Raw genomic sequence first — 22,136 nt, forward strand, 5'->3', positions numbered from 1 at the left:
TGCACACGCACAAGCACACACGTGCGTGCGTTCATCTCTCCAGCACCTGGAACAATTCCTGTCGTATGGCCGGCTCCCACAAACTTTTTCACTACCTTCGATCAGTTCATATTTTGGGAGTTGTCAGGCGACGGTATTTAAAGCCCTTTGCACAAGGTGCTTTGAAGAAAGGTTTTTCAGACAGCCACTGCTTTCAAGCAGCTTACAAATTACTGTAAGGGGGTGATGAATGTGTGCGAATAACTATGATATAAGGCAACTGGCGGCGTGCGACAAGTAATTTAAAGTCTAGAGAAAAACAAATAGTTTCTGACAGGGTTGATCCAGGAAAGTGTGAAGGTGGAGACATTTAAGTCAGTTTCGACTTCTAAATTGGCTAAAAAATAACTACCCCCTTGTGCTAAGGATGGGCCTTAAGATTAGAGGCCTGACAGACGAATAATTGATCAACCCGGACCAGAGGACTGACAATTTCACGCTTGGTCCTCTTGTGAGAAATCCTTAGTCAGCAGCATTGCTCTGTTTTTATATCATCATCATCATGGCGTGTTCTGACCTCTAGGTGGGTTATACGCGCCAGGAACAGATGGAACTCCTCAGCAGCAAACACATATTTTTTCTAAATGTGGAAGCTTGGTGTTATTTATTTTTTAACCTTTTTAGCTTAAAGTCTATTGATGTACTCAAGGTCTTTTTCCTTAATAAAAACATTGTCTACTTTTATTATAATATAATTGCATTTGCCTTTTTACTTGAGATCTTAATAGGAAAAAATGGTTACGTTGGAATAGATTTTATCACAATACCCTGGTGAGAGAGGACTGTATTCATTATCCTTGTTTTACAAACCGGAAAACTAAAGTTAAACCATAAACTGTGTGACTTTGGGGAAAACAGCACAATTGGGACCCGTGTCTGGGTCTTGAGAATCCAGATCCTGTGTATATCACACGGCCTTATTTTAACCAGATTAAAAAACTTCTTTTAATCAGTATCAAGATAAAGAAGAGCAATGAAAATTGTGATTATCTCACTTTATAAATCATTTTTAATGAGTGTCATTATAGAATCCAGTTCAACATAATTAGTCCGTTTCCATTTCTGAGGGGACAGACTTATTAACACTGATGATTGTAGAGCCAGTAAATTGTACTGAAGGGGAAGTCCTGTACGGGCTGCAGGTGGCCTATATGTACCTTTGTGCAAATTAGAAAAAGGCCGTTCCTTTGTGTGGCTGGGTCAGTCCGGAAAGGGCACACTGCGAAGGGGCAGGTTCAGCCTACACCAGGGTGCTGGGCTTGGAAAATGAGTGTCTCGATTTTAGTCTTCTCTGCCTCTTTTATATACTAGTGCTCACATAGCAGCAGCCATGAGTCTTGTTTATACTAACTTATTTATGAGGGGCTGGAGGGCTTTTTTTAGTGTTGTATTTATAAAGAAAACCTCTTCTTCCGCAGTATACCAAGTATATACCTACCTCAGCACCTGGTTCTTGTTCCGTCCTCCTAGAAAATGAACTTCCCTAATCTTGACTCAGCTCACTCCTTCATTTCGTCCAGGTGTCCACTCAGATGTTACCTTCCCAAATGTCACCGTCAGATGTCACTTTACCTACCCTAAAATATTACCCCCAGTCACACTGTCTCCTTCCCATTGTATTTTCCTCATATCACTTCTTACCACTTGGATATTATATTTATATTTCTTTTATTTTTGTCTCTCCACTAGAAAGTACACTTTGAAAGCAGGATTTTGCCTATTTTGTTCACTGCTGTATTCCAGCACCTAGAATTACCAGTTTTAATATTTGCTACCTTTTGTTAACTCTGTACAATTTCTGGATGATGATGTTATGAATATTGTCTAACTCAATCTTCTTAAGAGTTATATGAGGAGTAACTATTACAATCCCTGTATTGGAATTGGAGAAACCTCAAAGCTTAGACAGGTTAGAGGACATGCTCAAAGTCAAATATCTAGTAACTGGAATCATTCCTTGACAGATCTGATAACCGAAGTCCATTTAAAAAAAAAAATGGTTTTAGTGATTCTTTGGGGTCTTGTGATATTTTTCAAAGAGAGATTTGCAATTACTAGGTGGGAAATCTTAAAAATACTATGAGCTGTGTTTTAAGGGAAAGGACAGGCAGGGTCCATGGATGTGAGGCATTGGGATAAAGGACCAGACAATCCATTTTGTAATCTTTGCTTTCTTAACAGAAGGGTGATGACCTTGACATCCTGTGTTAAGAAGAGCATGAGTATGGAGTCCTTTTCCAACTGTGTAACTTTGGAGAAATAACTTTCCTGAGCCTGTTTTTTTCGTCTCTAAATTCTGGTAACAATGCCTACCTTAGAGGGCTGTGAAGATGAAATATGTGTATAAAATGCCTGGCATAGTTTCTGCCTGCTGCTGCTGTCATCCTTGGATGTGATTAAGAAGGCTAGTCTATGTGGCTTGCACTGTTTGACATATTCAATAGAAGCGATGTCTTGTCAGTTGAGGCTCTTGCCTGAACTTCTTGTTCCCTCTTAAGTTTTTGTGTCACGAATAAGTGGCTGTTTAACTTGAGTCGAACACATTGTATTCCACTGCTGCTTCTGTTCTCCACTAGAGACAGTTTTTATGAATTGGTAGCCTTAGGCTGCTCAGGCCCTTTTCCCCCACGTTATTCTCCAGGGATTCCATTTTTGATGATTTCTTTCATTTTGTATATTTTTGTGTTTCCTGTCCCACTAGCTTCACAAATAGTCCTTGCATATGTCTTGTTGTTGATAGTCATTCTTTTTTTTTTTTTTTTTTGATTAAAACTTATTGGGGTGACAATTATTAGTAAAGTTACACACGTAGGTTTCAGGTGTACCGTTCTGTATTCCATCATCTATATATTACATTGTGCGTTCCACAGCTAGTCATTCTTATTAGAGACTGCCTGCCTTTCTTTCCTTTCACTGCTGTGCTGTGTCTCCCTTGAATATTTTGCATATTCGTGTATGTTAGGTAAACACATCTCTTTCTCCACATTTGGTAGGCAAAATGCTATCTTTATAGTCTCCTGAACAATATCTCACAAATGACCTTCTGGCTGTATGTGTTATCACTGCTGCTACATGCCTTAGCTGTTTTGGCTCCCTTTTCTTAAACTCTCTTTGCTCTCCATTTTTTTTTTTTTAATACATTGAACGAGAAGTTTGATACCTATTCATTTCTCTTACAACTGTTATTACAGCATGTAATTTAACTTCAGTCACATGCTAGATTGAGAACAATTGTTTTCGGAAAATAATTTGTATATAATTTAAGATAGTTTTATGCTATCTTTGATACATGAAGATGCTTCATACTCTGTCTGGTAAGGACCAGCTTTTTGAGCACTGCCATCTGTTCTTATTATACAAATGCCGTCTGCACCGAGCAGTGGCTTCTTGTTCCTTTTACACTGAATATGGCAAAATCATCACCATCACCCCCACATACACACCTTCAGTATTTTTTATACTTGGTACAAAAAAACTTATGCTCTGTTTTGTTTTTGTTTTTTAAGATTTTTTTTATTGGGGAAGGGGTGGGGAAGGGGAACAGGACTTTATTGGGGAACAGTGTGTACTTCCAGGCCTTTTTTTCCAAGTCAAGTTGTTGTCCTTTCAATCTCAGTTGTGGAGGGTGCCATTCAGCTTCAAGTTGTTGTCCTTTCACTCTTAGTTGTGGAGCGCAGCTCAGCTCCAGGCCCAGTTGCCGTTTTTTCTAGTTGCAGGGGGCACAGCCCACCATCCCTGCGGGCCTTGAGGAATTGAACTGGCAACTTTGTGGTTGAGAGCCCACTGGCCCATGTGGGAATCGAACCGGCAGCCTTCGGAGTTAGGAGCATGGAGCTCTAACCACCTGAGCCACCGGGCTGGCCCTTGTTCTCTGTTTTTGAGTGCACTTTTAACAGTTTCACAACTGACCATTTTAGAGTACTATATAATTGACGGCACTTTCATATCCATTAGTTCATTTTATTTTCCATCAGCCTTATGAGGTAACTATTATTAATATTCCATTTTTGTAGCTGAGAAAATGTGTGAAACTCTCTCATGTTGATGCTGAATCATACAGCCATTCTCTCTTTACATGTCTTTTAAGGCATCTGAGTGCATAAGAAAATCCTACCATGTGATTTCTATTAATACCTTCTCTTCTTTGTCAGAATTAATTTTTGTATTATATTTTGGTTTTATTTCCTGTATACTTCCCTTCCTCCCTCATCCTGTTTCCTGTTCGGTTTAATCCCAGGGCCATTCCTTATGTTTTTGAAACGTCACGAAGGATGGTGACATGCGTTATGCAGTGCTTTCATGCTGCTTTCACACCTACATAATGTCCTTCTAGCTTACCTGAGGTAGGCAGGACAAGTGTAAATTGCTTGTTTTTGTGGATTAAAAACCTGTAACTCAAAAGTGTTAGTTCAAGTTTTTTCTTTGTTTACAATCACATCTCTGGGAAGTGTTAGGAACAGGACAACTCAATCTTCTGCAGTCCAGGGCCGTTTCCACCGCTGTTAGGACTCTGCACTGTGCCCCTGGTGTAATGTAATGCACACTCGGATCTGTTCTCTTCAGGTTTCTTTTTTACTTTCATATTGCTCACCACTCAACTCAGAATGAAATCCAGAGGAGCACTTTCTCTTGTTGCTTTGTCAGAAGACTTCCTATAAAAAGAAACTGTCAACAAGCAGGTCAATAGTTTCAGATGCTCTGTATTTAGCAGAAGTCTTTGAGCAGTTGTCCCCATTCATTGCTCTTTTGCTTATGTGCCTATTTTGGAATCTGTGGCTGGACTTTATCGTATATGGATTGCTTTCCTAGGGCTGCCGTCACACATTATCACAAACTGGGTGGCTTAAAACAAAGAAGTCTGCTCTCACCCGTCAGGAGGCCGGAAGTCCAAAGTCATGCTATTGGTACAATTGGTTCCTTTTTAGAAAGTCACAGGGAAAATCTGTTCCATGTCCCTTCCCCAGCTTGTGGTGGTTGCCAGCTGTCCTTGGCGTTCCGTGACTTGCAGCCACATAACTCCAGTCTGCGTCTTCTGTACATGGCCATCTTCCCTCTCTGTCTGTCTTCACGTGGCATTCTCCTCTCTGTGGGTGTCTGTCTCTCCATCTCTCCTCCTCCGCTTACAAAGACAGTGGTCATATTGGATTAAGGACTCACTGTATTCCGGTATGACCTCATGTTAACTTACATCTTAGTTACATTGGCAAACACCCCATTTCCCAATAAGGCCACGTTCACAGGTACAAGGGGTTAGGACCTCAACATCTTTTGGGGGGACACAATTCAACCCACAACAATATATGTCCTTTTCTGTGTCTGTTTTATTCTTACTGATGTGGTGTGTTTACATACATGCCTCCCATAAATGTCCCTAGAACTGACCTTGTTTATAGATTTCCATGTGTATTATCCCCACATAATTGATGTTGATACATACATATATGTATTTCACTCATAAGTCTTAATTTACCATTTATTTTTTGGTAAACTGGTGACATTGTGTTTGCTGTTATATGAAAATTTCAATTATCTATGATCTATTAATATTACAAACATTTGAGGTCATAACAGCTATTTATGTAATATGGACTTTGGCTTGTAATTTTGCTTTTTTCTGTTGCCCTTACATGGTTTGGGTGTCAAGGCTATGTTAGCTTTATTAAAATGAATGTGGGGAGGAAAGTGTATTCAATGTTAATGTGTTTTTTAAACGTTTGATTTAAAACTTACTGGTGAAACAATCTGGGTCTGGTGTTTTTCCTCTCTCCATCCCTCCCTCCAAAGAGTCAAAGGTTCCGTTTTAGCAGATACTCCTAAATAGTTTTCTAGTGGTTCCTGTTGCTGTACATTCTCCCCACACTGGGGATTGTCAGGTTTTTTAAAAGATATTTGAGACACTAGGTAGTAGTATCTCATTTTGGCTTTTATTTGCATTTCCGTGATGACTAATGTCAGTAGGCTTTTGTTTGGCTGTTGCCTTTGGCCTTACCCCCCTCTCACCGTTTATTGGACCTTTTGATTGGTTAGTTTCTTACTGCCTGATAGGGGTGCTTCATTTTTTTTTTTTATTACAAGTCCTTTGTCAAATATATATATTGCAAATACCTTCTTTTACTCTGTGGCTTGTTTTTTCACTTTGCTAATGGTGTCTTAATGAACACAGTACTTGGATTTCTTTTTTTTTTTTTTTTTAAGGATTTCGCAGCTCACAGTGGCCCATGCGGGGATGGAACTGGCAACGTTGGTGTTATTAGCACCACACTCTAACCAAACGAGCTTACTGGCCGCCCAGTACTTGGTTTTTAAAATGGTCCAATTTTTCCTTCATGATGAGTGCTTTTGTTGACCTTAAGAAATGGTGACCTTAAGAAATCTTGTTTTACCCCAGGGTCAGGAAGATGGTTTCCTGTATTATCATCTAAGAACTATTTTATTTTGTCTTTTGCCTTTACATCCACAGTCTACCTAGAATTTGTGTATAGTGTAGGCAGGAATGAGGGTTCCTGTTTTTTCTTGTAATTTAAATGTCCAGAACCGGCAGACCCAGCACTGGCTCTTCTTTTTCTTTCTTTATTTTTGATAAAAGCATTTTTTTTTTTTTTTTAAAGTATTTTCCAGGACCCATCAGCTCCAATTGAAGGAGTTGTTTCAATCTAGTTGTGGCGGGTGCCACTCACAGTGGCCCATGTGGGGATCGAACCAGCAACCTTGTTATTAAGAGCACCACTCTCTAACCAACTGAGCTAACCAGCTGCCCCAGATAAAACCAGTTTTCCTCATTGCTGTATATATAGTGCCACTTTTGTCACAAATCAAATATTTATGTATATGTGGGTTGTTTCCCAACTTGCGATTCTGTTCTATTGGTCTTTTTCTCTTCTGGCACCAATACCACGGTCTTCCACCCTGAGCTTTCCATCCAGCAGAATGAGTCCTCCCATCTTGTCCTCTGAGATTATTTTAGCTGCTGTCGGTTCTTTGCATTTCCATAGAAATTATAGAATCGACTTGTCCATCTCCACAACTCTGTTGAGATTTTGATTCGTATTGCACTGAATCCATTGCATCTATAGACCGATTTTGGGGAAACTGATGTCTTTATAATTTTGAGGCTTCCAGTAAAAAACCATGACATATTCTTAATTTTCTGTAAGTCGTCTTTAATATATCTCTCAGGGTTTTACAATTTTTTGTGATGAGGTCTTATACATATGCATTGTATTTATTCTTACCTACTTGATATTATTTGGTGCTATTGTATATCATATAATTTTTTAAAGTTTCACTTTCTAATTATTTGTTCTTGGGGATATAGAAATACAGTTGGCCTTTTTTATATTCACCTTATATATAACAACTTTGCTAAACTCACTGGTTAATTCTAATAATTTTTCTCTCGGTTCTTTTGAAAGTTCCATGCAAGGATTCATATCATCTGATACCTTTATATTTGTTCAGTGGAAGTATAATCAAGTCAGCCTTGAATTTGACCTCCCAATTTGGATTTGTCTGTTTCCTCCTGATGAGATTCAAGTTAAAGTCTTCAACAGGAACCTCACTTCTCATTGCAGTCTGTCAGGTGGGGCGGGACTTTGATTTGCCTGACGACTAATGATGTTCACTTTGATCATTGATCAAGGTGGTGTCTGCCAGGTGTTACGGCTGTGAAGTTACTTTTTCCTTTTGGAATTACTGTGTATTTTGTGGAAAAGTACTCTGAAACTGTCACATTCATTATCAAACTTTCCGTTCATTCACTTATTTATTTATATCAGTATTGCTTCATGGTTTCTTATTTTATGCAGTAGGTCATAATTGGTTACTATCATTATTTGTTTCTCCTGAAATTATCCCCAGTGGCAGTTCGTTGTCTTCAATCTAGTTGTGGAGGGCTCAGCTCACTGGCCCATGTGGGAATTGAACCGGCAGCCCTGTTGTTCAGAGCTCGCGCTCTAATCAACTGAGCCATCAGGAAGCCCCTATTTTATTCCAGTTTTATTGTGATATCATTGCCGTATAACATTGTATTAGTTTAAGGTGTACAATGATTTGATGTATGTATATAGTGTGAAATGATTACCACAATAATTTAGTTAACATTTATCACCTAATATAGCTACAGGTTTTTTTTTTCTTGGGATGAGAACTTTTAAGATCTACTTCCTTAGTAACTATCAAATATGTAATACAGTATTGTTAGTTGTAGTCACCATGCTGTAAAACTCATTTACCTTATAACTGGAAGTTTGTACCCTTTGGCCACCTTCACCCTTTTCCACCATGCCCTGTCCTCCACCTCCAGCAGCCAACAATCTGTTCTCTCTTCTGAGTTCTGGTTTTTAGATTCCACATAGAAGTGAGATCATGGTATTTGTCTTTCTCTGAGTTATTTCACTCATCATAATGCCCTCTAGGTCCATCCATGTTGTTGCAGATGACAGGATTTCCCCTTTTTATGGCTAAATAATATTCCACTGTGTATATATATCACATTTTCTTTATAATTCATCCATCATTGATGTACACTTAGATCTGATCTCCTTTTGCCATGTCTGTATCATCTTTGAGCACTTGCTCTCTGGCACAGGATATTCTAGATTCAGCTTGTACTTTTTCTGCCCCAGTGCTCTAATTATCCAGTTACAATTCTCCAGGAAGCTCTGGCTCCCTTTATTGGAGGATGGTATTACAAAATCCAAGGTTTGGGTGCTAGATATGTTCATGCCTTTGGGGAGAGGACGTGGTCACTTCTCCAAGGCCCTTTCAGCAGACAGATTCAGAGCTAGGGAGTCTGTGTGTGTGCTTACACATGCACACATGCATACACACCCCACACATCTAATGTACCTTTCAAAAAATCCATTAGTTCATTCATACCTCTGATTTCAGTCTATAGAGTTCATTCTAACCTTTTCCCTTTCCATAGTTGTGTCTACCTTCTTTTATAGAGAGAACTCTGGTTCTGACTGTCCGTAATCGATTTTCTTATGTGACGAATCCTCCTATATATGACAGATCTCCTGTTGCTGCCTTAGAACCCTGCCAGGTGGAGATGCCCTCCTCACCCTGCTTGGGCTCTCACTCCCTCCCTGTTCTCCCCCTCATGGGTGCCCTTCTCAGCTCACTCCAGCTTTAGCATCCTGTGCAAGCTGGCCCTTTGTGTGGGTGTGGTCTCCTCACAATTGGGCTCTGATACCCATGCTGGCTGCCCGCTGTGTGGACACCAGCTGTGCTCTGCCCCACCTAATGGCCATAGGACTGGATTGTTCAGGAAAGGGAGAGGGCTTCTCAGGAATTCTTAAATTTCACTTTAATGTTTCTAGCTATAGGATTATTTCTTTATCTTACTGTTTCTTTTCTTTTTATTTATTCTTTGAGCCCTTTTTGTTGAGGTCTTGTATTTTTTCTAATGCTGAGAAATTTACAGAAGTTTATGTCTGCAAATATTTCATTACCCCCATGTGTTTGTTTCTCTCTCTCTCTCTCTCCATATATATATATATATATATATATATATATATATATACACACACACACACGTATATATGTATATATACATATATATATACATATATATATATATGTATGTATATATATTGTGTGGATGCTGATTTCCTTCATTTCTCTGTTCCATATCTCTTGATTTTTCTTTTATGTATTTTGTTTCTTCCTGATGTTCTTTGGCAGATTACCTTAAACCTGATATTTTAGCTTATAAATTTATTCAACTATATCCTTTTTCTTCTTCAGTCCATCTATTAAGTCTATTTCAGTGATTATATTTTCATATGCAGTATTTTTGTTTCCTTCCTTGTGACATTTTCTTCCTGCTTTATTTCTAATATCCTTCCTCATTGAATTTTTTTTTAACTTTTTATTTTCTGTTCTTCTCCTGTGAGCTTCCCTGTCCTGGGGATATTAGCCACCTTGGCTCATGAGGTACATTAAGTGGGGTGGAGACAGCTACAGTCTGGTTTGTACCTACTTTGTTTCTCTCCTCCTGGGTTTAGAGAATGAAGGTTGGGGTTGGGTGGGGGAAGAGCTGTACCCAGGATCATTACAGTGTGAAACCCCTTCCCAGGCTCAGCGCTTTTCAAGACTGTTTCCCTCTCTTCAAAACCCTAGTCCATGGATTGTGGAAAGAGGTGGTGGGAAGAGCACACATGTGGACGTGCAAGGGGACCATCCAGTACATCCGTTCATGTTGTAAACTACTTCCCCACCAGCTGGCACCATTGCCACCCATATGTCACCCTGCAGCCCCTTCAGAGTTCTAGGCTTGCTAACAGTTTCCCTGCCCTGCAACCACAATTTCCTTCAAGACAATGTTGGAAAGGAAAGTATGCAACAAAACAACTGCACCACATCCTGACTCCCATCTCTGGTGTGTGGCTCTTGTCTGCTCGGCCTATTTGTTCTCCCTGTACTGGGACCAGATTTCCTTATGTTGTTCCAGGGATTTCTGTCCGTGTGTTAACACAAATGATTTTTTTGTGTGTGCTTATTATAGGTTCATACTATATATACTGCCTGGCAACTTGCTCTTTTTAAAATGATTGATTACATATGAAAAGAGTTTGGATTCAATAAAATACAGCTTTAAAGCATACCTCTGTGGTGTGTGTGTGGGTGGCTGTGATTTTTATATCTGTTTGTACTGAGATGTCCCCATATTGCCTTATCATCTTAAATATAACTAAGTTAGTGATAGGATAGAGTGCAGTCGTTAGTGTCCTATGAAGTACTTAACCATTTCCCTCTGGTACTTTAGGTTATCAGTTTTTAAATATTACGATACTGAAATAAATATCTTTATGGATATCTTCCATTTGTCGCATCATTTCCCAAGATGGATTTATAGAATGGATTAAATAGATAAATACCCTGTTTCCCCGAAAATAAGACCTAGCCAGACAATCAGTTCTAATGCATCTTTTGGAGCAAAAATTAATATAAGACCCGGTATTGTATTGTATTCTATTCTATTATATTATATTATATCAGGTCTTCTAGTAAAATAAGACCGGATCTTATATTAATTTTTGCTCCAAAGGACACATTAGAGCTGATTGTCCGGGTAGGACTTATTTTCGGGGAAACATGGAAGGTGAAACAATTCAACATTTTTGATTCTTACCCATGTAAAGGAGTGCCTGGAACATAATAGGCATTCAAATGATATTTATGGGATGAAAGAATATTCTAAAAATTATTTTCCAAGATGGATGTTCCAATTTTCAGTCCCACTGACAATATTAGATTGTCTGTTCTCTCACACCATCTTGCACTTATTTTGACTGTAATCAGAAGAATTCCCTATCTTGGAAAAACATGCTCTCAGATGATATAAATAAGGTCTGTTTCTCCTTTTATTTTCATCTACCTGGTAAATGGACACATGTTTTCTTACAGGACTGAATTTGCTCTTAAAGAAATCATGTCCTCTGGAGGTGCTGAAGATGACATCCCACAGGGAGAGAGGAAAACAGTTACAGATTTTTGTTATCTTCTGGATAAATCTAAGCAGCTGTTCAATGGGTTAAGGTTAGTGGAGTCTTGATACCTTTAAACTTGTCAATAGTTCTGTATTTTTTTCCCCATGGCTGATGTGTGGTAAGTTTCTGAAAGTTATTTATTGGCTTAGGATGTCTTCCTTCATTAAAATGAAACGTCTCTGAGAGCAGAACCCTGTTTGTCATGGTCTTGCTGGGACCTAAGCCAGTGTCTCGCCCCTGGCAGGTGCTTCGGGAACATGGGTTAAATGAAGAATCCAAAGACAGTGTCCTTAACTCCTCACTCTGCTGTTTCCTGTTTTGTTCAACAGAAGAGATCTTTGAGATGAGCTTTTTTTTTTTTTTTTTCTTTATAGCTTAATTGCATTTTTTTAAAGAGTTATTTTCTTTCAACTATTCTCATTCCAGAAATTACCCCAATACGTATTCCCAGGTTTTAAGTCTTTTTTTCCCTAGAATGTTGTAAACTTTCTAAGTTGCATACTTAAGACTTTTTTTTTCTTGTTTCCCCATTATTATCCAGATATGTTTTATTTATTCAGCATTTACTTGGCTCCCTAGTATGTGCCACATTCTGTATTGGGTACAGATAACCCAAAGATAAAATTAACGGCGCCAGCCCTCAAATACTCTGTGAGGAAATTATGAAACTACAAACCCAAGCCTAAGATTTAGCATATCTGTTAAGCAGATTTCCCATAAATCTCCATGTGCCTGTTGAAATTAAGGCAAACAAAAAAGTTAAGGGATGGTAGATTTAAAGAGTAAGAAACTATTTAAACATTTGCGTGAAAAATTCTACTGTAACTTCCGGCACGTGGTTCCCAGACTCCTTTATTCTCAACTCTTAAAACGTTATCATAGTTATAATAACTCTCACCCCTTCTTCTTCTCCTTCTCCCACTCTGGTTTATGGAGCTGCATTTCAAATACAAGAAAAATTCACCCATTCAAAGTTTGCAATTATGTGGTTTAGTACATTTATAGAGTTGTGCAACTATTGCCACAATCTAATTTTAGAATATCTAATGACCCACAAAAGAGTCCTTATTCCTGTTAGCAGTGACTCCCTATGCCCCCCACCCCCTAACGCCATCTACTTTCTGACTCTCTGGGTTTACCTATTACGATATTTCATATAAGTGGAATCATACAATATGTGATCTTTTGTGACTGGCTTCTTTCACTAAATACAAGATTTTTGAGGTTCACCTATGTAGCAACATGTATCAATACTTCATTCCTTTTATTACAGATTAATATTCCATTGTACAGATTTACCACATTTTGTTTATCCAATCATCGACTTTTGAGTTATTTGGTACTTTTTGGTTGTTTTTAGTAATACTGCTATGAACATTGGTGTATGAGGTTTTATATGGACATATGTTTTCAGTTCTCTTGAGTAGATATCCCTAGGAATGAAATTGCTGGGTCATGTACTGTGTATGGAACCTTTTGAGGAAGGTCGAGACTGTTTTTGTTTTTCAAAGAGGCTGCATGTATGAGGGTTTCATTTTCTCCACATCCTTACCAACACTTGTTGTTGTGTGTCTTTTTGGTGATAACTATCCTAGTGGGTGTAAAGTTGTATCTCGTTGTGGTTTTGCTATGCGTTTCTCGAATTACTAATGATGTTCAGTATCTTTTCATGTGCCTATTGGTGATTTTTATGTTTTCTTTGGAGAAATGTCTATTCTAATCCTTTGACCGTTTTTCAAATTGGGTTATCTTTTTTTTCTTTTTTTTAAGTTGTAGTTGTTCTCTGTGTATTCTGGATACAAGTCCCTTGTAAGTAAAATGTAATGATTTGCAAATACATGTTTCATTGTTTGGATTGTCTATTCATTTCTTTTTCTTTTTTTTTTAAGATTTTATTGGGGAAGGGGAACAGGACTTTATTGGGGAACAGTGTGTACTTCCAGGACTTTTTTTTTTTCCCCAAGTCAAGTTGTTGTCCTTTCAATCTTAGTTGTGGAGGGCGCAGCTCAGCTCCAGGTCCAGTTGCCAGTTGTTAGTTGCAGGGGGCACAGCCCACCATCCCTTGCGGGAGTCAGACTGGCAGCCTTGTGGTTCAGAGTCCACTGGCCCATGTGGGAATCGAACCGGCAGCCTTCGGAGTTAGGAGCATGGAGCTCCAACTGCCTGTGCCACTGGGCCGGCCCTGTCTATTCATTTCTTGATGGTGTCCTTTGAAGCACAGAAGCTCTTAATTTTAATAAAGTCCAACTTGTCGTCATTTTGTTTCATCATTTGTACTTTAGGTGTCATATCTAAGAAATTATTGCCTAACCTGAGGTCACCAATATTCTCTCCTGTGTTTTCTTCTAAGAGTTTTTTGGTTTTAGCCCTTACATTTAGGTCTGTAAACCATTGTGAGTTAATTTTTGTGTGTGGTCTGAGACCTTAGTTAGGCATTTTTAAATCAGAAAATATTTTTTCAGTTTATTACTGTATTTCTTTAATTTTTTTCTTCCTTGTGCCTCCTTCCTTATTTATACTTGTAATGCTTAGATGACTGTCCAGTCTAAATCCTCTGTAACCATCTACTGTCTTTTGATTTTCATCTCTCTTCTTTTTCTTGGCATTTTCAGAAAATGTCTCCAATGAATCCTCCATGACCACTCTGAGTTATGTAAATTTAAATATCTTTCTATTTTCAAGTGTTAGTTTTTATGGCTTTCTTTTGAAATAGAGATTTCTTTAGGAATAATTAAAAGAAGGGTTTTTTGTGTTTTATTTTTATTTATTTATTTTTTTTACTGCTCCATCCCTTGTATTTGGGTAGGTCCGAATAGAAGAACAGGATCACAGTGCTCACAGAGAACAAGAAATACATTAGTAGTGGTTCTAGACCAGCCTTGAAACTTGGGGAAATGGGATAAAGTGAGAATTCAGCTGGAATAGCATCAGCTTTGAACATTGGTTCTTCTTTCCCCGGCATTCCTTTCACTGTTCGTGCTTATCTTTTAGCTAGCTTTCCTTTGTGTTTTCTCTGTCTTTCCTGAGTTCACAAAGTGGCTCTTACACTTATTATTGCAGTGTAATGTACTTGCAGAAAAGTACACACAAGTGTATTTGTTTCTTCCAGATTAAACATAACCATGTGGCTTGTACTTGGATAAAGAAATACCTCAGCTACCCCTTGTGTTCCCTCTCACCTGGACTTTTTCACTCTCTTTGAACAGAGTGAAAAAGTGCGTTTCAGTGGATGAAAAGCTTCAGACTTTCTATATAATGCCTTATTTGGATATAATAAATTCCCTTTTTATTCTTGAAGATGTGTTTTTCTACCTTATATTAAGCCATTCATTCAAGTTGTCAAAGACTTTTCAATTTCCCAGCTGTGAATATCTTAATAGAGTATTTTTCTTGACTGAAAATACCTTTGGATAATATGTGCATGATAAATAAGCTCTTCTCTCTGTGTAGGAAAACATAGTCCAGAGAGTGAGAATGTATAAAATGAGTGGTGTTGGGCTTATAGTAGCTCTTGCATGTAGTTACAGTAGTAATGAAGTGTTAGAAAAAGCTTTGAATACTGTCAGAAAATGATCAAAGCCCAAGTGCTTGCAGGGTTCTGGTTACCATGGTGATGAAGCAGCATGGAATACTTGCTGGGATTATATAAGGCAGCATCTTGAGACATGGATTGGAGATACACAGCTGTGTCTCCCAGTGATAGCCATGACTTTGGGTGCTTTGAAACAGCAGAGGCCCCCAAGTCACTAATTATTTGACTCCAGCGGAGCAAATACACAAAGCCAAATAAGCGTGGGAGCCCATGAATGTGTGCATTTACCGAGATGTGCGCTAAAGTGAAGTGTAATGGTCTTACATAAAAATCATTGCAGAAATTATTTTTGTTAAGTATTCTCCAAATGTTTCAAATTAAAGAAGAAATCGTCCACAGTGCTTTCTTTAAACGCCTCTTTTTAGGAAGCCCAGGTTCCTAAATAGAAAAAGATAACTGAGAAATTCACAGTTTGCTCCACTTACACACACTTCCTCCCCATCTTGCCCTCTCCTTCCTCTCCCTCCCCTCGCTTTTTCTTCCCCTCCATCTTCCTTCTCCTCCTCCTTCAAACAATTAATACTTTCCTAGAGGCAAGTTCTGTAAACTGGTAATAGTAAGGTATATGTTATTCAGAGATGATACCCTAAACCGTCTGTGAAAGCTTGTGCTGTATACTTTCATTTTCTATGTCTTCCCACTCAAAACAATTGCACTTGCCTTTGAGGTAGACGGCCACCAGAGTGCAGTAGGTATCTTGATGGCACTATCTAGAGAAGCATTGACTAATCAAAATTTAATGGGAGCCACACATGTGATTTAAAATTTTCTAGCAGCCAGACTTAAAGAATGTAAAAAGAAGAAAGTGAAATTATTTGATCCATTATATCCAGAATATTTTATTTCAACGTGTAATCAATATAGAAAAATTATTGAGATCTTTTATAGTCTTGTTTTTCATACTAGGTCATGAAGTACACTATTTTACACTTACACACATTTCGGTTCAGATTCTCCACATTTCAAGTACTCGGAAGTCACAGTGGCTATTGGCCCAGGCAGAGTTCCTCCTACTTTTAGCTTCTGTTCTCAGAATGGTTCATTGTGCTGTCTGGTGATTGCATATTGGCTATTTTGGGGTTCTCTTCTCTACAGGTCCATCAGATGTCCCCATTTATTTCCTCTGTCTCTGTACAGATGCCAGTGGCCTGAGCGTCTTGGCTGTTGGTGATTTCTCTTCGCCCAGCTGTACTTTGGGATTTGAAGGGTATCTTATCACTTACAATACTAGTTTGCTCTCGCTGTCATAACAAAGTATGACAAACTGGGCGGCCTAAACAACAGAAATTTATTGTCTCACATTTCGGAGGCTGGAAGTGCAAGATCAAGGTGTCAGCATGCTTGTCCTTCAGAGGCCTCTCTCCGTGGCTTGCAGAAGGCCATTTTCTTGCTGTCTTCTCCTTCTTTGTGTCCCTCTGTGTGTCCTAACCGCCTCCTTATAGGGACACGAGTCAGATTAGGGTCCATCGTAAAGGCCTCGTTTTAATTAATTACCTCTTTACGGGCCTTATCTCCAAATGCAGTCACATTCTGAGGTACTGGGGGTTAAGACTTCAACATATTAATTTGAGGGTGGCACAATTCAGCCCGTAATGCTTACTTTTGCTGAAAATGTCTGTGGGCTTTGGGGTTTGTTATCTAAGTAGTTCTGTCTGTTTTTGGAATGTATCTGGAGTAGATTCAAAATTGTGCTGCCACCATTTCCCCAGAATCCAGGAAAATCAGTGATTTTAATGCCATACCAAGCTATTAAAACAACAAAATAGATTAGCACATTTCTCATTAGTTATTTTTAACTATCGATGCTCAGTAGAACCTGGTCTTGTAGGTTAGCTCTCTACCATCTTAATTGTCAGGCCTGCTAGAAAGAAAGAGTGGCATCTCTACCTTGTAAGTTGCTAGTGGAAGCTAGATCAGCAATTGGTTAGGGTATTTGTGGTTCATTTTTAAGGTCCTCCAGAAGCAGTGTAAACAGGAAAAAGAAAGATATTTTAAGTACCCTGGATTTCATTAAAGGCTCAAAACAACCTCATTAGTGTCTGTTTTCTCAGCTCTCAGATCAAAACAACCAAAGCTTTGTCAGTTAAATAGCCTATGTTAATATGATGGATTATAATTTGGGACATGCTGCTTCAGGGAAGTTTTTTCTCAGTATAGGAGTAAGGATCCCCCAGATCTCAGGGAGCTCTGACAGCCTCTTCTCTGGAGGCGCCACAGGCGATGCTTGACTCTAGGAATGGCGACAGTTGTTTTCCTGACGTCTTGCCCTCCTCTCCTGGCTTCTCAGAGGAATCCGCTCGTGTAGAGATCCTTTGGTATCATCCGCTACAAGGCAGCCGTGGACATTTGATGGGACAAATGAGGTTATGAGGTGTGAACATCTTAGAGGGGGAGTGGATTTTAAAACTTGGCAACCTCTTTTTCTCCAAGCAAGGTGCCATTAGAAAATAAATTTATTATAACAATAGCTTGCTTCATTTCTAAATGTAAGAATTTTTATGCTTCCCCTGGAGCTGGTTCACAGGAAGAGGAGATGCCATTCCATAGCTTTAGTTTGTCTTGGCATGTTTAAAACTGGGAGGCGATTATTCAAAGCTCTTCAAAGTCATAAACCATCCTTAGGAATGGAGCAATGCACTAAGTGCTTTCTGTGGGCCAGCGCCATTGTGGTCGCTGGGCTAGGGCCTAGGGACAGGATACAGAGACAAATAGGATGTCTGCCTTCCAGCTAATCAGACACTCGGTGCATTTTCTCTCTCTCCATCCCTCATTCAAAAAAAGCTTCTGTAAACAGAAGGTTTGATGGAGTGGTGTCTTGTATCTTGAACGTGTCCTCCCCTAGAGGAAACGCTCAGGCTTCTACCAGTCTGGGCCTAGCCCTAGCACTTTCAAACTCACAGATCCACTCCTAAACCTCAATTTGTAAACCAAGTGTGCCAGTGGATTTCTTTTTAATGCTTGTGTTAAAACAAGGAAATGCTCAATGGGGCTTACAAGTCCCAAGCACAGTTGTGTCTGGTGTGCAAATGAGCAGAGAGGGTGAGTTACTCCTGGCCTTCCAGCACAGCTTTGTTGGAGGCCACCAGCATCCCAAGACTTGGGGAGCAGAATGAACTCCCAGAGAAGAACTTTGCTAATGTAGAATCAAAATCAAGATTGTTTTTTTCATATGGTGGACAGGAGAGCACATTAGATTAGGGGTTAGAAGGTTTGAATTGGCTCAATCATTTACTTGTCATGAGTTCCCAGGCAACTCACTTAAGCTCTCTGATCCTCATTTACAAATACACACACATACCCCGGGGGAAGCCCAGCATTTAAGGACCAGACTAAGGGAAGAGAAGCCAATGTGAGAGAGTAAGAACAGAAGAGAGGTTACAAGGTGGTAAGGATGTGGTGAACAGTGTCATGCCATAGGGAGGGCTGATATGAAGAGGACGGAAAAGTGCCTTGTTGGACTTGGATTTTATGTGTGGGCATCAACCATCTTAGCTGATTCAGTTTACGAAAGAGGGTGGAATTGTAGAAACTTGGAAGAACTTTCCTAAGTTTTGACTTCTCAACATTATATTTGAAACATCTCTGAGAATCAGGTTTAATCATTTGCGCTGCACTTCTTCCTACCGTAGCCTCCCAACTTTTGTTGGTAGAGTTGAGGGTTTAATAAGAGAGAGAGATCAGGTTCATACTTTCAATTTCCTCTCAAGCCTTGGAAAAAGAATATGAACAGCCAATTTATAACACAGGTCCCCTTGCAGAAGGTGAAATATAAGGTCATTTAACTTGCGGGATAATTCACAGAGCCCTATTTAATTTAATTCTATGCACCATTAATTTCCCATCTCTACTGACAGTAATAATGACCAAGTGATATATTCAGAGTTTAAAACCAGAGTCAAGCACTGCATACTAGGGGAATTTATCTAAAACTCTTTATAAGGTGCCTTAGTTAATTTTAGACTCTAATCATATTATAGTGGTTTTAATATATGTCTATTAGAAAAAGGGTGATCATAGGACTTACCTTTCAGGTAGTTAAAAAAATATTAAACCCTATGTCTAAAAAGAAATTGCTACCTTTATAGTGAGTCTGCAGTTTGAAGTGGTAGATGTTCTAAATTCTTTTGAGGAAAATAGTACAGAATTTAGCCAATCTTGTTCATCACTCTAAATCAGAAAATACTTGTATGTTATAACCTACTGTCAGGAGCCTTGTTCTAGCCTTTTAGATCACCTTTTATGTGTTTTTAGTTCTCACACAAAATTCCCTTCTTCTAAAGCCCTTTCTGCTGACCACCTGAACTTACACACTCATGAAATAAAGCACTGAGTTCTGTTTTCTCCCTTAATAGGATGTATTACTGAGGTTTATTAAATTTGTCGGTTTGGGAAACTTAAGGGAACTTGCAGGCAGATGCTTACTTGATAATTTGCCTGAAGACTTTGCACAGTACCTTTATTTAAAGGAGCACCCAAGAGTTGTCAGTTCTCAAGAAGCTGCTGTTGCTGCTGAATGCTCCTACATAATAATTCAGTCTTCTAGCAGCAGCTACTTGATAAGTCTTAAAGATTCCAGCAGTAACTTCAGTTTTTAAATATCTGATTAGCTCTTCCTAATGCAGCCGCTCACTAGAATCCATGGAAATGTAAAAAGGATGAAGGCTTGCAGTAAATGTGGAAACTATTACCTATAGTTAGCCTATTTCTGTAATCTGAAATGAGTTTCTACTTATAAGGATAAGGGAAATGGATTAAAAAATGTAGTTACCAGCTCATTCTTCTGTGTGTGCCTGAAAATTTCGGGTAGGAAAAACCTTTTGCGTTTTTACTAATTTTCTTAACATCTGGTGCAGAAATGCAAATCTTCCTTCACTCATTAATTCCACTTATAGAAATTTACCCTTTAATCATATTACATAATTATTCAAGTTTATTAGGATGAAGATGTTTATTGCAGCATATTTATAACAGGGACAAATTGGACACAATGTAAACGTCCATCAGGAGAGATTGGTTAAATAAATTGCTTCATTATATACTATATCATGTTAATACATAGTAAATATTGATATAATCCCACATATATTAAAGAAATCTGATATGTTTGTAAGTTAAAAATGCGCATGTTACAGAACATTATATATAGTTTGATCCCATGTATTTAAAACAATAGAAAAACTCATTTATATACTTAAATGTGCATATAAAATACATTCTTAACAGCAGTTATTTCTGAGGACTAGAATTGAGGGGACAAACAATAGGGTATTTTTTACTTTGTTTATACGCTGTATAGTACTTTTGTTTTCCAAGAGACATATTATTTTCAAAACTAAGAAAGAAACATAAGGTCTCTGTAAGAATCATTCCCTTCCCGGTATCCATGCCCATGAGCAGTCGTCCCCTCTCACACTGACTCCAGCTTGGCCATGAGATTCGCTTTGGCCAATGGGATGGTTCAAATTGACGCAAACTTGAAAAGAAAAATGCAAATTTGAGGTGCCCTCTCTTTTGCTGCTCTTGGGGTCCTGGCAACCAACCTCATGTCAACAGACCCAAGTCGCCTATTGGATGATGAGAAACACATGACCCAGCACCTGAGCTGCCAGACAGGCAACTCCTGGCCTTTGAGGGAGGCCACCCACCACTAGCTGTCCGCAGTTGCACGGGTGAGGTCTGGCTGAGACTTGTGCTACAGTTGTGTTAGCTTGTAGCTGCCTTTGTTTCTTTTAAATATCTTATTTATCTCTCTCTCTGATGATCTCTTTTTTACTCTTTTGCCTATCCAAATCTTTTTTCTTGCAGCTTTCCCTGACTACTCAAGCCCTCCTCAGTGTATCTCTTGTCTGTATCCTTCTATGAATACTTTTACTCAGTACCATATGATTTATACTTACGTGCTGTTTTTTCTCTTTTTCTGTATATGTGCTAGTCTTTTCTAGCTAACTAAATAATAAGCTCCTTACTGTACAGATCGTATTTCACATTACTTTCTCTGGCCTTCATAATGCTTAGCACTTGATAGAATTGTATGTAGGAACCAGGTTTTCTCCTTCCGTCTACTGTCTTCAGCATACACCTTGCCTAACGGAGGGCACGTGACACCAATAGCCTGATACACCACTGGTGCAAGAGAACAGCTGCACAAACAAGCTGCATTTCTTTCTGCTCTGTAGCTATCTCATTTCCATGAAATTATGCCTCCTTCACTAAGTAAACAAAATATGTAGCAGGTTTTGTGTGTGTCTCTTTCTGCCAATCCCAAACAGGTATGTATATTATACACAGTGCTACATGTGTGTATATATATATTAATATAAGAAAATCTTAATGATGTAGCAAATGAAAGAAGTTTACATTATAAAACAAGACAAACACTGTATGCACAAATACTTTGTATATATAAAATCGGGAAGAATATTCATCTCTTCCCCCAAAGAATATTCATCTCTCTTCCCTTGGTAAAAGCTACCAATTTATAGAAAATTCCCCTCAAATTTTCTATAAATTGGTAGCTTTTACCAAGAACATTCAGCTTATTTAGTTATGTGAGGTAAATAAAGGATTTCTTTTATACTTGAAAATAAAAGCTAGGTTGAAGGAGAGAATTTATATTTTAAAATTCTTTCCTTATACTTCTTAGCATTTGTTTTGTCTATTTTAAGTATTTTAGTAGACATTTGAGTTACAGAGATCATTCTGAAATACAGCTTGCATTTCTTTTCTTAATCGAAAGTAGTGCTTGTGGTGATCATGGGGGTATTGATTTAGAAGAAGTGAGCACAGAGATAGACAATTGCACTGATGGAAAGGAGTAGGGAGCCCCAAAACAAAAACAATATAGTGGATCTGGCAGCCTAAGGGTTGGGATGGAAGGGATTGGCCCTAAATTTATAATCTGTGAAGCTGGTGATGGCACATGGGGGTTCATTGGACTCTTCTCCACTTTTGTGTGTGTTTGAAACTTTCCACCATAAAAAAATATTTTAAAGACATAACAAAAAACAGAT

At 38.6% G+C, this 22,136-nt stretch overlaps 1 protein-coding gene across 4 annotated transcripts in view; it reads left to right on the forward strand.

Annotated features, from left to right (window-relative positions):
• Nucleotides 1-22,136, forward strand: part of SCAI (suppressor of cancer cell invasion) — a 119,568-nt gene that overhangs the window by 42,753 nt on the left and 54,679 nt on the right. For 3 of the 4 annotated variants that reach the window (XR_002137097.2, XM_019728557.3, XM_074331003.2), the window contains exon 3: nucleotides 11,452-11,583. The exons of the other annotated variant lie outside the window; for it this stretch is intronic. Coding sequence is in view for 2 of the 3 variants with exons in the window: in XM_019728557.3 (XP_019584116.1) it covers nucleotides 11,452-11,583 (132 nt within the window). In the remaining variant the exon portion in view is untranslated. The remainder of the gene's footprint in view (nucleotides 1-11,451; nucleotides 11,584-22,136) is intronic. 4 annotated transcript variants of the gene reach the window in all.

This window comes from Rhinolophus sinicus, chromosome 16 (genome assembly GCF_057876585.1).
Source record: "Rhinolophus sinicus isolate RSI-liver-muscle chromosome 16, RSI-T2T, whole genome shotgun sequence".
Taxonomy (NCBI): Eukaryota; Metazoa; Chordata; class Mammalia; order Chiroptera; family Rhinolophidae; genus Rhinolophus; species Rhinolophus sinicus.